Source organism: Passer montanus, unplaced genomic scaffold (genome assembly GCF_014805655.1).
Source record: "Passer montanus isolate IOZ18808 unplaced genomic scaffold, ASM1480565v1 scaffold93, whole genome shotgun sequence".
Taxonomy (NCBI): Eukaryota; Metazoa; Chordata; class Aves; order Passeriformes; family Passeridae; genus Passer; species Passer montanus.
In genome coordinates, this window is record NW_024374701.1 from 401,974 (window position 1) to 415,339 (window position 13,366).

The window sequence follows — 13,366 nt, forward strand, 5'->3', positions numbered from 1 at the left end:
CGTGAGGCACAGGGTGAGGGCAGGGGCTGTCCAGCCACCTTGGAACAGGGCAGGAGCTGTCCAGCCATGCTGGGTGAGGGCAGGGGGTGAGGGCAGGGCCTGCTTGGCCTCTTTTGGGGTATGGGGGTGCAGGGGATTTGTTTGGATACACCAGGGCAGGGCTGTCCAGCCATCCCCGGGTGAGGACAGAGGGACAGGGCAGCAATGTCCAGCCACCCCAGGTGAGGGCACAGGGTCAGGACAGGGCTGTCCAGCTGTCCTGGGTCAGGGCAGGGCTGTCCAGCTGTCCTGGGTCAGGACAGGGCTGTCCAGCCATCCCCAGGTCAGGGCTGGGCTGCCCGGCCACCCCAAAGCCGCCCCTGTCCTCCCCACAGCCCATCACAAAATCCCCAAGACACAGCAAAAGCTGCTCAGTTTATAAATTTTATTAGCTGGAGAGTGTACACAGTACTTACAATTGCATCTATTAAAGACCAAAATACACTTGAAAAAATGCGTCATATAAAAAAAATTAAAAACTTTGAACTATGTACAAACGTTGACATCACGTTAAGCTCAGGACCCTCCCACGCCCCTTCACAAAGAAAAGTTTTATTTTTCCCCTCTTGTTAACATGCAGGGCCTTAAAGCCATTTAGCATCACTTGAGGACCATTTTTTTTTCCAAATCCTGATCTTTACTCTCCTATAAATCTGGGTTTTGATGGGTTTGATGCTTCACTGCTCTGGGTCAATCAAACACATTCCTCCCAAACCTCTTCTTTCATCCTCACCCACTCTTAACTCACTCCTAAAGTGAAGGTTTTGTTCAAGTGTAGCCAATCTACAGAGAATTTTAATTTAATTACTAGGGAGGTTTGAACTGGACATGTCTCCAATTTTCACAGATTTGCCTAGAAAAAAAAAGCAGATATTTTTGGTACCATGGTGTTGATTGCTGGCTCCAACCTCACCAAATAAACACAACTTTCAGCAGTGATACACAAAACACAAATAAAAAAATGATAGGAGCACTCAGGCTTTCACATCACTATTTCAAAATATTAACAATAAGACTTCCTAGAACACAAATCTGTATTTCTTCACACACAACCTACAACAGCAGATCAGAGAACCTAGATATGAAGGGATATTGGGGAAAAAAGTTTACAAGTTCTTTAAGGAAAGTAATTAGTCATTAAAAAAAAAAATAAAACCTATGTCAGAGCAATTATCTTGCTTCCTGAACTTCCAGCTCTCAAAAAGGTGTTTCAGGACAGATTTACCATCAACTGAAGAGCAAAAAATATCACGGAGAGGGTCTTACTCCAGCACGCAAATATTCCAACAAAATGTACAGATGCTCAAAAAAAATATTTACAGTAATGCTGCAAATTCAACTAAAATCCCTTAAGGAGAGCTGCAACTTCCTGGAATGGGGGAGACCCCAGGAAATGCTGTGTGAGTTTAGGTGCCAGCTGAGGAAAACCAGCACCAACTGGACAAGGATTTAAGGCAGAAGCAACCAGAGGCCCTGATGATGCCATTGATGTCAAAAATGCCCTTGGAATTATTAGAGATAAATCCTAATTAAGGGTTGTGAGCAGAGTGTCAGATTACTCATCTAACTTGGGACAAAAACTGAAAGAAAGATTTATTTGCCTGCCAGGAGCCAGGCCAGCTCCTCCTGCAGCTGCAGGAGTCCCTGAGTGTCCTTCCCAGCTCCAGCTGTGGGCAGGGACAGGAACCAGGACTCACACCAAGGAGCTGAGCTGCATTTAGAGATCCAGCTGGCAATTCCAAACCTCTGCAGCTCCTCCTTGTCCTTCCACTGCCTGCACAGGGCATCCTTCCACCTGAACAGGCTCCCTCTTCCTCCAGGATTGCCTGCTCACAGCAAGGATCCAACATTTCTCCTCAATCTCATACTCTCAGGTTTAGCATTTTTCTTTCATCCAAAGGGAACAGAATTTTCCAGGCTGTTCTTTTGTATCCTCCCAGTCTTCCACAACTTGCTGATTTGCCCTCCACTTTGTCTTCAGCCATAAATGCACAGTAAATGGGAAAAGATGGGAGGTAGAAAATGTAATTTCCAAGCTGCATTTCCTTGTCACTTGAATTCAGCATTCACTGGATTGAACCCAGTCTCACCCATCCTTGGCAGCATTTCCTCAAAAACTCTTCACTCTTCAGCTTCACCTGGCCAGGTTCACATTCACCCAGCAACATTCCCAATCCCAAACTTCACTGCTGTGATCCAGTTTGAACTACAGGACCCAAAACCTGGAAATTCTGGGACTCCAGCAGGCAGATGATCCCCAGAGCAGCTGTGTAACTCATCAAGGTGAGAGGGAACAGGAGTGCAATGGTGAGAAATCACCTGTTAAATGCTTTTAATACTGCTCCCATTACTAAATTCAAATCATAATAGAGCAGGCTTAGAATCTAAATGAAAACTGGTCTGGGGAGATGCTCAGCCCAAAGCCAGCTGTAGGTCATGAGAAAATCCTATTTTTTTAATAATGTAAGTATTTCTCCTTTGCTAAGTGCCACTTCTGTTTTAAGAGCTTAATTTACAAAAAGCATGAAAGGTTCATCAGTATCTGCTGAGTCCTTCAGGTACCTCAGGCTGAGCTGCCCCAGCTGCTGCTGTCCTGAATCACCCCTCACTCTGGAACTGTAGAAATGATTTAGGCATCAGAAACTCCATCCCAACCATGGCCAAGTGCCACCAGTGTCACACTGAGGGTTCCCCATCTCCTGGAGGAACCATGGACTTCACTGGCAGGTGAGAAAGAAGATTTAAAAAAAAAATCCTTTGGAAGAGAGTCACTGAAAAGTTTCAATCCTTTCTAGACTCACATCCAGTTTTCTTCCAAAGCAACAAGTACTGGCAATGAACATCCAAACCCACCCAGAGACTGATTTACTGACCCAACCCCCCCACATCTCCCTCTCCCACCCCACTTGCAACAGAGACACAACACATCAAGTCCTGCAGTAATCTTGACTATTTCTAGCATTGATTGGATGGCTGAACCTTTCCCAGAGAAGAGCTTCTTTACACATTTACAAGGTGGAATTGAAAAGAATCCCCTTCAGTTTCTGCCAGGCTTGGAAGTGCAGGGTCCAGCTCAGGGAAAACCAAGTCCAAAGGGGTGAGGAGTGGATGGAATAACAAATCTCTGCTGGGCAAACCCAGCCCTGAGGTGCAGCCATTCAGTGCTGGCTGGAGGAGCTGGAATCTGTCCCTGGACAGGGCTGAGCTGCACCAGCCCCAGGGAGAGGTGGGGAAATGAAGGAAAACCAGAGATGAGCACTCGGACTCTGAATTCCCTGTGCTGGATCAGGAGAGGGCACCAAGGAAGCCTGAAAGGTTCTGTTGGTAGAGTTGAAACCTCAAGCACGTCCTCAACACGTGGTGCTTGCTCTGTGGAAAAGGACAGGCTGTGACATGGAGATTGTCCCACTCCAGGATTCACTGGACACTCTGGGCAGGCAGGACAGGCTGGCAGGAGGGATGGGAATTCCCTTCAGGTGTTTTTCCTGGGAAGCAGGGGTTAGGAGACCCTGATCATCTGTGTCATTGCTTCTTCGTTGCTTTGAGATGGATCCTGCAGACACAAAAGGGTGGAAATGACACATTTTCCCATGAAGCACAGAGAACCACACACAACCATCAGCAGGACACTCCTGCACTTCCCTTGATCTCCAAAACTGTCCTGTTTTTCCTGGGTTTTACAGGCCAGAGACACAAAAATCCTAATACCTAATGAGCCACCACAGAACCTGTTTGTTCTACTCCATTATGTCCCTTCCTTTGAAAAATGCCTTGCACCTTTTATGCAAATCAAGATGCAGCTAAGAATCAGATAGTCCCGTTTTTAATTTTGCATCAGATGTAAAGATAAGGAGTCTCTACCTTTAATTCATGTCCTGAAAGAACACCCCAGTACCCAACCAGAAAGGCTGTTTTACATACACACAATGTTTCTGTGCATTTATCCTAAGAACTACAAAGCTTCTATCCACATTATTGTCATTTAATTCCTCAGGGCAAACATCCCATGGTGTCCACAAGCAGTGACAGGAGGTTTTATTCCCAATGCTTGGAATAAATCTAAAGGCAGGGAGGGCCAAGGGGCAGCAGAAAAAAAATCAGAGGCAGTGAGGGACAAGAGTCAGCAGCCAAGCCCAAAAACCCAAACAAAGCAGCACAGCCACCTCTGCTGTGTGTCCTGAAGGGCTGAAAGGGGATTTGCCCCAAACCCCACTCACCTGCATGTGAGGGCTGTCCTTTTCCTTGGGGGAGAAGAAGCGACCCCCCTCTCCCCGTTTCCTGGCCATGGCGTGCCGGTGCCGGGACTCGTGCAGGTATTTCTGCAGTGAAGGAAGAGCAGTGAGGGAGCAGCCACCCCTGCAGTCACTGCTTTCCCAGAGGAAACTCCCAGTGCCCATCCATCCTCTGTCCCACAGATTCCCAGTCACTGCTTTCCCAGAGGAAACTCCCAGTGCCCATCCATCCCCTACCCCATGGATTCCCAGTGGAAATTCCCAGTGCCCATCCATCCCCTGCTCCATGGACTCCCAGTCACTGCTTTCCCAGAGGAAATTCCCAGTCACTGCTTTCCCAGAGGAAATTCCCAGTCACTGTTTTCCCAGAGGAAATTCCCAGTCACTGTCTCCCCAGAGGAAATTCCCAGTCCCCATCCATTCTCTGCCCCACAGACACTGTGCTGACAGTCAGTGCATGCTCACACACAGCTCCAGACACTCCCAAAAACATCCAAAATAAGCAGAATTATCCTCAAGGGACTTAAAAAAATTACTCCGATGTAGCTCATCAACAACAATAAAACCATTGTTGAGGAACACCAAAATTCTAATCCTCATTTTTCATCCCAGGTGGGATTCTGTGCCTTTGTCACAGAGCAAGCCTGTGTTAGAGCTGAGTTTTATTCTCACCCTTCTCTCTTTGGGGATTTTCCCCTCTGCTTCCAGCTTGGCCCGTGCCTGCCTCCTCTTCAGGATGCGGTGGTACTGCTTGGCATTGACATAGAGGGGCTCCTCTTCCAGCATCTCTGCTCCAGGCAAAGGGATCCTCTGGATGGCTGGGACTGAGCCAGCTCCAGGCACCATCTGTACACACAGGGTGGTTTAGTCCTTGCAGCTCACCACACAAACTGAACACAAAAATGGCATTAAAAACCCCAATACTTAAACAGAAAGTGGGTTTTGCTCAGGTAATGCAGCTGCTTAAATGAAAAGGAGCAATGAAGCTGTTCTCAAACTGCAAAACCAATCTAAACAAATCAATTCTTCATCAGTCCTGCTGGGTTTTCCTGATAAAGTAACATTTCAATACAATTCCTTGACTGTGTTGCTGTTTCTTGCACAATTAAACAGGACATGGCTGGTGCTTCCCTTTCTTTTGGGTTATCTCTTATTTCAATTTTCATTCCAGAGCATCTCTAAGCTAACACTGCAGAGCTGCTGACATCTAGTGGGGACCAGCAACATTCAAAGAAACAGGACCTGGCAGGAAAAACCTCTACAAATGATGGAAACAAATCCTAAGGGACCCTCAAGAAAACCAGAAGTGACTCAATCTATTTAAACCTTTGCTCACCAGCTCACAGCTCAGTTTGCATTTCAGTTTCTAGATTTCTGAGCTGCTGTGGGAGAAAGTCCAGAGCAAAGATCACAGCAGGATCCAGGCCTTTGAAGCTGAAAATTTGCATTGTTTAAACTTTAAACCAATGAGAGGACTAAACTTTACCCACTAAACTAAACTTACAGAGAGGGCTGACCATGGTACCTCAATCTCAGACAAGAGTTTATCAGAGAACCAGGGATGGGTTGGAAGGGATTTTAAGGATCACACAATTCCAACCTTTGCCATGGGCAGGGACACCTTCCACTATCCCAGGGTGCTCCAGCCTGGGATGGAGAAGCCACAGCTTCTCTGGGGTCCCTGTGCCAGGGCCTCCCCACCCTCCAGGGAGAAATTCCTTCCCCATATCCCACCCAAGCCTGCCCTCCTTCGACTTAAAGCCATTCCCACTATCCTATCCCTACCCTCGTGAAAATCCTGCTAGATTTGAGCACAAACACCTCAAAGCTGAGCCTCCAGAGGCAGCAGTGGGAATTTCACACCTACCATGACCATTCCCCCTGAATTGACCACGTTCCCAGCCACTGGCAGTGTCACTGTGACCGTCCCCTGGCCACTGCTGGTGGTGTTGGTGTTGGCTCCTGTTTGGACAATCTGGGCTCCAGCCAGGCTGGCTGCAGGAATGGTGATCATGCCTGTAACAGGGACTGTAACTTTAAGGAAGTAGAACACAAAAGGAAAGGAAAAGAAAATAAAAAGAAAAAACAAGGAAAAAAAAAAGAGAGAGAAAGAAAGAAAAAAGAAACAAAAACACGCACACAAAAAGAAGGGAACAGCATTAGTCCCACTTCTGTGTTTTACTCATTCATCCTTCCAAAACATGCAGAGAGGCAGGAAAGTGCTGAAGCCAGGGATTAAATTCCATCAGAAATTCTGGTTTTTGCATTTGTAACCTCACTGTGAGTAACTATGTACTCTTGAGGTGGAAAAGGAAATTTCAGGGGTTTTATTCTAGCAGCCCTTGCCAGAGACAAGGAGTTATTCTGTTTCTGGGGAAAGAACCCTGGAGTGGATTCCTGCAGAGCACACAAACACCTCAATAAATAAAGAGCCTCTCAAAGAGGTGCCCTGGCTCCTCCCAGCCCTCCTACCTTGCTGCAGGATGGTGCCATCAGCATTCACGGGCTGGTACACGATGGTCTGGCCCTCAGCAGCCTGGGCAACCTGCTGGCCTTGCACTGCAATCTGCTGCTGGGTCTGGACAAAACAAAGAGCACAAAAACGTTACAAAGTGCCTCCTTTTTCCCAGTGTTTACAATTCCTGAATGAACACATGGTGCTTGAGGTGTTCCAGGTGTTTATTTCTGCTGCCTCATTTGCAGCAGTAAGAAACAGGCTGGAGCACAGAGCAAATACCTGGAGATCAAACACCTGAAGCACATGTAAGATGCATTTTCCAACAGTTCAATAATGAAAAAACCCCAAATTCTAGGTTTCCTGTCTCACTATGAAGATGTAAAAGGAAGAACTGTTCTGCTCCAAAATTTAATTTTGGCCCTGACCAAAAGCATCAGCAGAAACCCCAGGTGTGACTGGACTACTGCACACAATGGCCCAAGTATGGAATTAGCAATGCTTCATGTTTTCAAAATCCAACAAAGAGACAAAAACAACCACGAACCAATAAAATACAGAAACACGATGGAGAAAAACATGCAATCTAATTTTTCTGCCCCAGAGTCATGTATGAAACACTACAAAAACATGACACTCATTCTCAAGTTCTCCTCAATATTAATAATTCCTTTTTTTTTTAACTTAACTACATCTTAAGTAATTTGTCAAGTTTCTCTTCCTGTTCCTCTGCAGAAAAGCCTTTCATGCTGGTGCAGTTACCTGTGTCTGGCCAGCAGTAACTGCAGTCTGGGGCTGCTGTATAATGATCTGCTGGGTCTGGCCCTGCTGCCCCTGTACCTGCACAGCCTGCCCACCTTGAATCTGAATCTGACCTGGCTGGACCAACTGAATCTGTGGAAGAAAGAGTCAGAAAGGAACATTAACTATGCCTCTGATTTCTCCCTCCTCGGCCTCAGCATGACCAAGTCATCTCTGAGGGTGATTTAGTGTTGCACAGAAAAAGGAAGCAGGGAGTCTTCTCTTTTTCCAGTTGAGAATGAGGAGTTTTAATGGATTGCTCCCCGTGACACAGGCACCCAGGGCAGAGGGAGCAGCGTGCTGTGTCACCGTGCTCCAGCAGCTCTGCACTGCTTACACAATAAATCACTCAGGAGAAATCAATTATTCACATCCACTGGGAACAAATAGTCAGGTGGAAGAGGAGGACTAAGATTTAAGACATCTGTGGGGTGTTAATTATCCAGCACTCAGAAGTGCTTCTGGGATTTATAAAGTTGTCCTCAGCTTTGCAGAGTCTTTCCACCACTGTGGAACATTCTTAGATTAAAAAAGAAAAGCTGGAATTCAGTTTGAAGTTTGTGTTTAAAAACACAGTTATGGATTTTCCTCCACCAACCAGACTGAGAACCTCATACAAATTACAGTGGTTTGCAACAAAGGAAATATTAAATAAACCTCTCAAAACACCAAGACACCGTTTGCCTTCCTGGACTGTGCTGGGTTCCTAAATCCCATCCTAAGCCATCAGGACACTTTCATCATGCCATGGTTACAGTTCTTCCCTTTGCTTTTCAGGAACACTTCAACCACCTCCTCAGATTTACTGTCTTTTGAACAGGTAATTACTTCCAAAAAAATCCATTTTCTATACCTCCTTCACTACAGCCTTCTGTGCAACAGGGATGTTGAAATCCCCCTTCAGCCCTCACACATTAGAGGGGCTCAAGCACAAGTTACTTGCAAGAAGCTTTCTTAAATAATATTTTTTAATCCTCTTTCTGAGCCATAAATTGAACAGGCACCAGATCCCCAACTACATTGCAAGGGCCAGATAAAATATCCCAACAAACAAAACTCCTGCTCTGTGGGACAGTATCCCACATGACAGGTATCCCAATCATAGGTATCCCTATCCCCACAGGAAGGTATCCCTATGGCAGGAGGGTGCAACTGGATGAGCTTCAGGATCTCATCCAACCCAAATCATTCCATGAAAAACCCCAAACCAACCCAGCCGTGTTCCATCACTGATCAAAAAGCTTTGCACCAGGCCATAAACCATAAAAACTCAGTTCATAAAGGACTTCCGCTCATTCCCAGCGTGCCAGAGCCACCACCAGCACTTCAGGCTGGTTTGCTCAGGCTGAGCAGAGCCCTGCGTGGCAGTGGCAGCACCCCAGAGCGTGGCCAGGCAGTGCAGGGCAGTGCCCGGGGTGTCTCACCTGCTGCAGCCCCTGCGTGCCGGACACGGGCACCTGCATGATGGTCTGGCCCTGGCCCCCGGGCACGGCCTGCACCATGATGGGCTGGCCCGTGGAGGTGATGAGCTGCCCCCCGCTCACCTGCACCATCAGCGGCTGCCCCTGCACCTGCAACAACAAGGCAACAATGAAAAGCCTGCCAGAGCAGCCCCAGAGCCCTCCCTGTGGGGCAGAGGAAGTGGGGAGCGGGCACTGAGCTGCTTCAAACCTTGCAGCACGTGCTGTGGATTTAGTGAGTTATCTGCTTCTCTTGCAGTCTAGTTGTTATAAAGCATGAAAAACACGTTTTCCAGCCACAAGAAGTACCTTCATGCACAGCCCAAGAGCAAAGTGGGATAAAAAACTTCATTATTCACCTCAGAATTACTGATTTTTAGTTGAGGTTCCTATTGAGAGAACTCTGCTCTGACAGGGAGGTTCTGAGGTGGCTTCAGCTCTCTCCAATTTCATGCCTACAACATTCCCATTCCCAAACTGACATGGAGCATGGGATGTGCTGAGAGAAACTCTCAATGCTTATGGAGGGAAACTGTAACTGGAGCAACACAAAATGGAGTTCAGGGAGGAAAACTCAAAGTGGATGAGCAGCAGCCACTTCTGGGCCCAAAAAGGTTTAGACTGGAAATATAAATATTAAAAAAACTATAAATAAAACTATAAAACTAAAACTAAAACTAAAACTATAAATATAAATATAAATATAAATATAAATATAAATATAAATATAAATATAAATATAAATATAAATATAAATATAAATATAAATATAAATATAAATATAAAGTGTGAGGGTGGGCAGGCCCTGCCACAGGCTGCTCAGAGAAGCTGTGGCTGCCCCTGGATCCCTGGAAGTGCCCAAGGCCAGGCTGGACAGGGCTTGGAGCAGCCTGGGATAGGGGAAGGTGTTGGGGTAGGAACTGTGTGAGCTTTAAGGTCCCTTCCCACCCAAACCAGTCTGGGATTCTGAGGTAACTTTGGCCTGAGAATCTCTGGACTCTTGGACCTGGTATCTCTCTGCTCACTGGGAAAAAGGCCCAAGAAAAGAAAAACAAGGGGCAAACCTCTCTGCTTGAACCCCCTCACCTGCCAAGTCCCCAGATTCCCCAAACACATCTTGAAAAGTACTCCACCTCCACAGCATAAATGCAGAATCAGCCTCATGAACTCGGGGATCACAAAATCTGATTTCTTTAGGAACAAGAACATCACAATGTGGTAAAGCCACTGAGTTCCTGGGTTTCACACCCCAGGGGGTGAGGAGCCAATCCTGCCCTGGGAATTGGAGTTTCCAGGTCCCCACTCTGTCCCTCAGCCTGTCCATGTCCCATCCAAAGGGATCCCCGGGCTGGGTCACACAGGAAGGAGCATGCTCAGGTCAGCACAGAGAAGCACAGGCAGCAGCACAATATCCAAGAAGCAGAAAGGAAAACAAGACATTCCAGGATTTTTGTTAATGAATCACAGCAAGGCAAAATAGAAAAAAAAAATGGTGGGGAGAACAGAACAACAACCAGAAGTCCCAGTGAGCTCAGCAATCCAAGTGAGGCAGCATCTGAGATTTGAACTCTGAACATAAAAAATGCTGTGTTAATTCTGCAGCTGGCAGGGCCATCCCAGCCCCTCTGAACCACCCTGCTCTGAAGAATTACAAACCAAACAAAACCAGAATCCTGAGTGCAAAACTGCCACGGCTGCCCAGGTCTGTCAACTGCTCTACAATGGCTCTGGAAAGCCTGGCTGAGCTAAGGAAGTGGAGGCTGCATACTGGAAATACTTCACACTGACACCAAGTTCTTTCCAAACTGGGATGTATTTGCTGTTTGGATCCACGTGGCTCCTGGGTTTCCCTGTGCTGTTCACAGGTAAATAAGAAATTGGATCTCTCAGTGCCACAGAGGCCAATGCTGTCCCCAGGTGCCCCTTCAGTCACAGCTGAGAAGGTTCCACTGTCCAAGGTCAGGTTCTGGCACCACCTCAGAACCCCCATTTCCTTGGAATTACAGGAAATCTTTGGGTTTTATCCCTACTGTGCCCCTCTGAGGGGTGCAAAGGGCTCCCCCATTCCCCCATTCCGTACCTGCTGCTGGATCTGCCCTGCCTGCACCACGATCTGCTCCGTGGAGCTGCTGCTGTTGGCAGTGTACTGCTCCATGGTGCCTCAGCCCCTGCAAGAAAAACAAAAACCGGGTGATTGCTGTCCCCAGGCTTGGCACTCCCCACTTTCCTCAGGCCTGGCAATGCCCACTGTCCCCAATCCTGGCAATCCCCTGCCCCCAGGCTTGGCACTCCCCACTGTCCCCAGGCCTGGCACTCCCCACTGTCCCCAATCCTGGCAATCCCCTGCCCCCAGGCCTGGCACTCCCCTCCCCACTGTCCCCAGGCCTGGCACTCCCCTCCCCACTGTCCCCAGGCCTGGCAATGCCCTCCCCACTGTCCCCAATCCTGGCACTGTCCCCAGCAGCTGCCCAGCCAGGCAGAGCAGGAGCTGCCCCAGGGCAGGGCTCCCCAGAGCTGCCCCGTCTCAGAGGTAAACACAGGAGGCTCTCCAGGCACACCCAGCCCGAGGGAGCAGCAGAAGCACCTCAGCTGAGGCCCAGATTTCAGGGGCTCAGCGGTTCTGTGGGTCTGCACATGCTGGGCTCCAGAACACACAGGGTGTCACTGCTGGGAAACCTCAGAAATGCAAAACCTCCAGGTGGGAAACTGAATTCAGCAAAGCTGGGAAGGTTTCTCTCCTCATTTTTCTTCCCTCTCCCACTCTCATGGATGGTTTGGGTGGGAAGGGACATTAAGGACCACCCAGTGCCACCCCTGCTGTGGGGACACCTTCCACCATCCCAGGCTGCTCCAACCTGCCTTGGACACTTCCAGGGATCCAGGGCCAGCCACAGCTCCTAACCCAGGCCTTCCCCACCCTCACAGGGAGGAATTTCTTCTCTAAAGAAGTATTTCCATACTCAAATACAGCCTTCATGTATTTTGGGAAGCAGATTTCCCAGCACCTCCATCCTCTCGCTGCCCCTCATTCCTTGATCTTTTTCCTGCACACATCAACACCACAGTGCTGAAATAAAAACATCTTTTCCCTGCCACTGCTTCTCTCCTCACGGGCCCAACAACAGCACAACTCCTGCTTTAGTGAGGTGTTTGATTTATGCCACGACTGAACAAGTTCCTGCTACACTGCTGAACGAAAACACAGCCTGGAACTTTAATTTTCAAGTCTAAAGCAACAAAACTTCTGGCTCCCTGGCTTTTTCAAGGAATGCTGACAGGATTAAGTCACAGACTCTCTGTACCCGTTGCTGTGGTTACTGCTGCTGTTGGAGTTCCATCCTTTGCCCATTTCCTGAGACTTTTCCACAGCCAGAATAAAAGAAGATAAATTTTCTTTCTGAAAGTGCTGCTGTCAGGTTCTCATTTCAATTTCACACTGGATACTTCGTTTCTGCCTTAAATTAAAATCCTTAATTAAAAGATTAACAGCTCTGTAATCCCAACACTCTGCAGCAGCTGCCTGAAGTTCTGGACAAAACTCCACCAGTGCTGGATCCTCACCATCCAAGGGATTATCTCATCCCCTTCGTTAAACAGAGCAGCCAAGTTAAATATTAATGATCAGGGATCAATCAATGGCAGAGGATGGCAGCTCCTCCCCCAGTGAGCTCATGGGCAGCTCCTGCTCACCGGGAATGCTCTGGGAACCAGGGAGTGTTCCAGTCCCAGCAGCAGATATTTAGACACTATAGATATAAATTAAATAATATATATTATAATATTATTTATAATATTTTAATATTATAAATAATATATAAATGTAAATATACTGAGTTGTATGGGACTCATTAGGACTATCAAACTCCTGGCCCTGCCCAGGACAGCTCCAAAAATACTTACAAATATTTATATATACACCTATAAAATACACATCATTTATATGTATACAAATATAGCTACACCAGGAGCAGTTTCCCCAACAACCAACCCACACCGAGAGCAAACCAGCGGCACGAGCAGCCCGAGAGCTGCGGAGCATCCCTGGAACCGCGTCCCGGTGCTGCCGAACGGGCAGAGCCCGATGCCGCCGCTCCCGGGGCAGCGCGGAGCCGCACGCCCACACCCCAGCGGGCTTTAACACGGGGGCGGGCTGAGCAGCACACGCGGAGCCCGGGCTCGGCTCCCGGTGAACCGGGGATGAGCCGGGGCCGGTGTGTCACTGCGGGAATCCCCGGCCCGCCGGTCTCCTGGCTGCCCCCAAGCACCACCCCAGCCGCCGGAGCACCGCGTGCCCGGACACATCAGGGCAGCCACACCGCCACCGGACGCGCGGTGAGGGCTCCCGGTGAGGGCTCCCGGTGAGGGCTCCCGGTGAGGGC

At 48.2% G+C, this 13,366-nt stretch overlaps 1 protein-coding gene across 6 annotated transcripts; it reads right to left on the minus strand.

The window, feature by feature from the left end:
• Positions 1-405: 405 nt before the first annotated feature.
• Positions 406-13,353, minus strand: NFYA (nuclear transcription factor Y subunit alpha). 6 transcript variants are annotated; one of them, XM_039695816.1, is made up of 10 exons: positions 12,982-13,353; positions 12,290-12,442; positions 11,068-11,155; positions 8,952-9,098; positions 7,489-7,620; positions 6,744-6,849; positions 6,139-6,305; positions 4,944-5,117; positions 4,257-4,358; positions 406-3,592 (listed from the first exon to the last, which is right to left on the minus strand). In XM_039695816.1, exons 3-10 carry the CDS (start codon positions 11,140-11,142, stop codon positions 3,539-3,541), a joined length of 957 nt encoding a protein of 318 aa, XP_039551750.1. In that variant the 5' UTR covers positions 11,143-11,155; positions 12,290-12,442; positions 12,982-13,353; the 3' UTR covers positions 406-3,538. The 6 variants fall into 6 exon arrangements, with proteins under 6 accessions (XP_039551750.1, XP_039551752.1, XP_039551751.1 ...); XM_039695818.1 differs by lacking the exon at positions 12,290-12,442 and having other exon boundaries at positions 12,980-13,353; XM_039695817.1 differs by lacking the exon at positions 12,290-12,442 and having other exon boundaries at positions 12,976-13,353.
• Between the last annotated feature and the right edge of the window lie 13 nt (positions 13,354-13,366).

What these genes read in the sequence shown, in the direction of transcription:
- NFYA (XM_039695816.1), bottom strand. Translation starts at nt 11,142, where the DNA reads ATGGAGCAGTACACTGCCAACAGCAGCAGCTCCACGGAGCAGATCGTG. An exon ending in GCACGCAGGGGCTGCAGCAG is followed by an intron (nt 7,621 to 8,951) that starts GTGAGACACCCC and finishes TTTCTTCCACAG; the next exon opens with ATTCAGTTGGTCCAGCCAGG. An exon ending in ATTCAGGGGGAATGGTCATG is followed by an intron (nt 5,118 to 6,138) that starts GTAGGTGTGAAA and finishes CTGTGTGTACAG; the next exon opens with ATGGTGCCTGGAGCTGGCTC.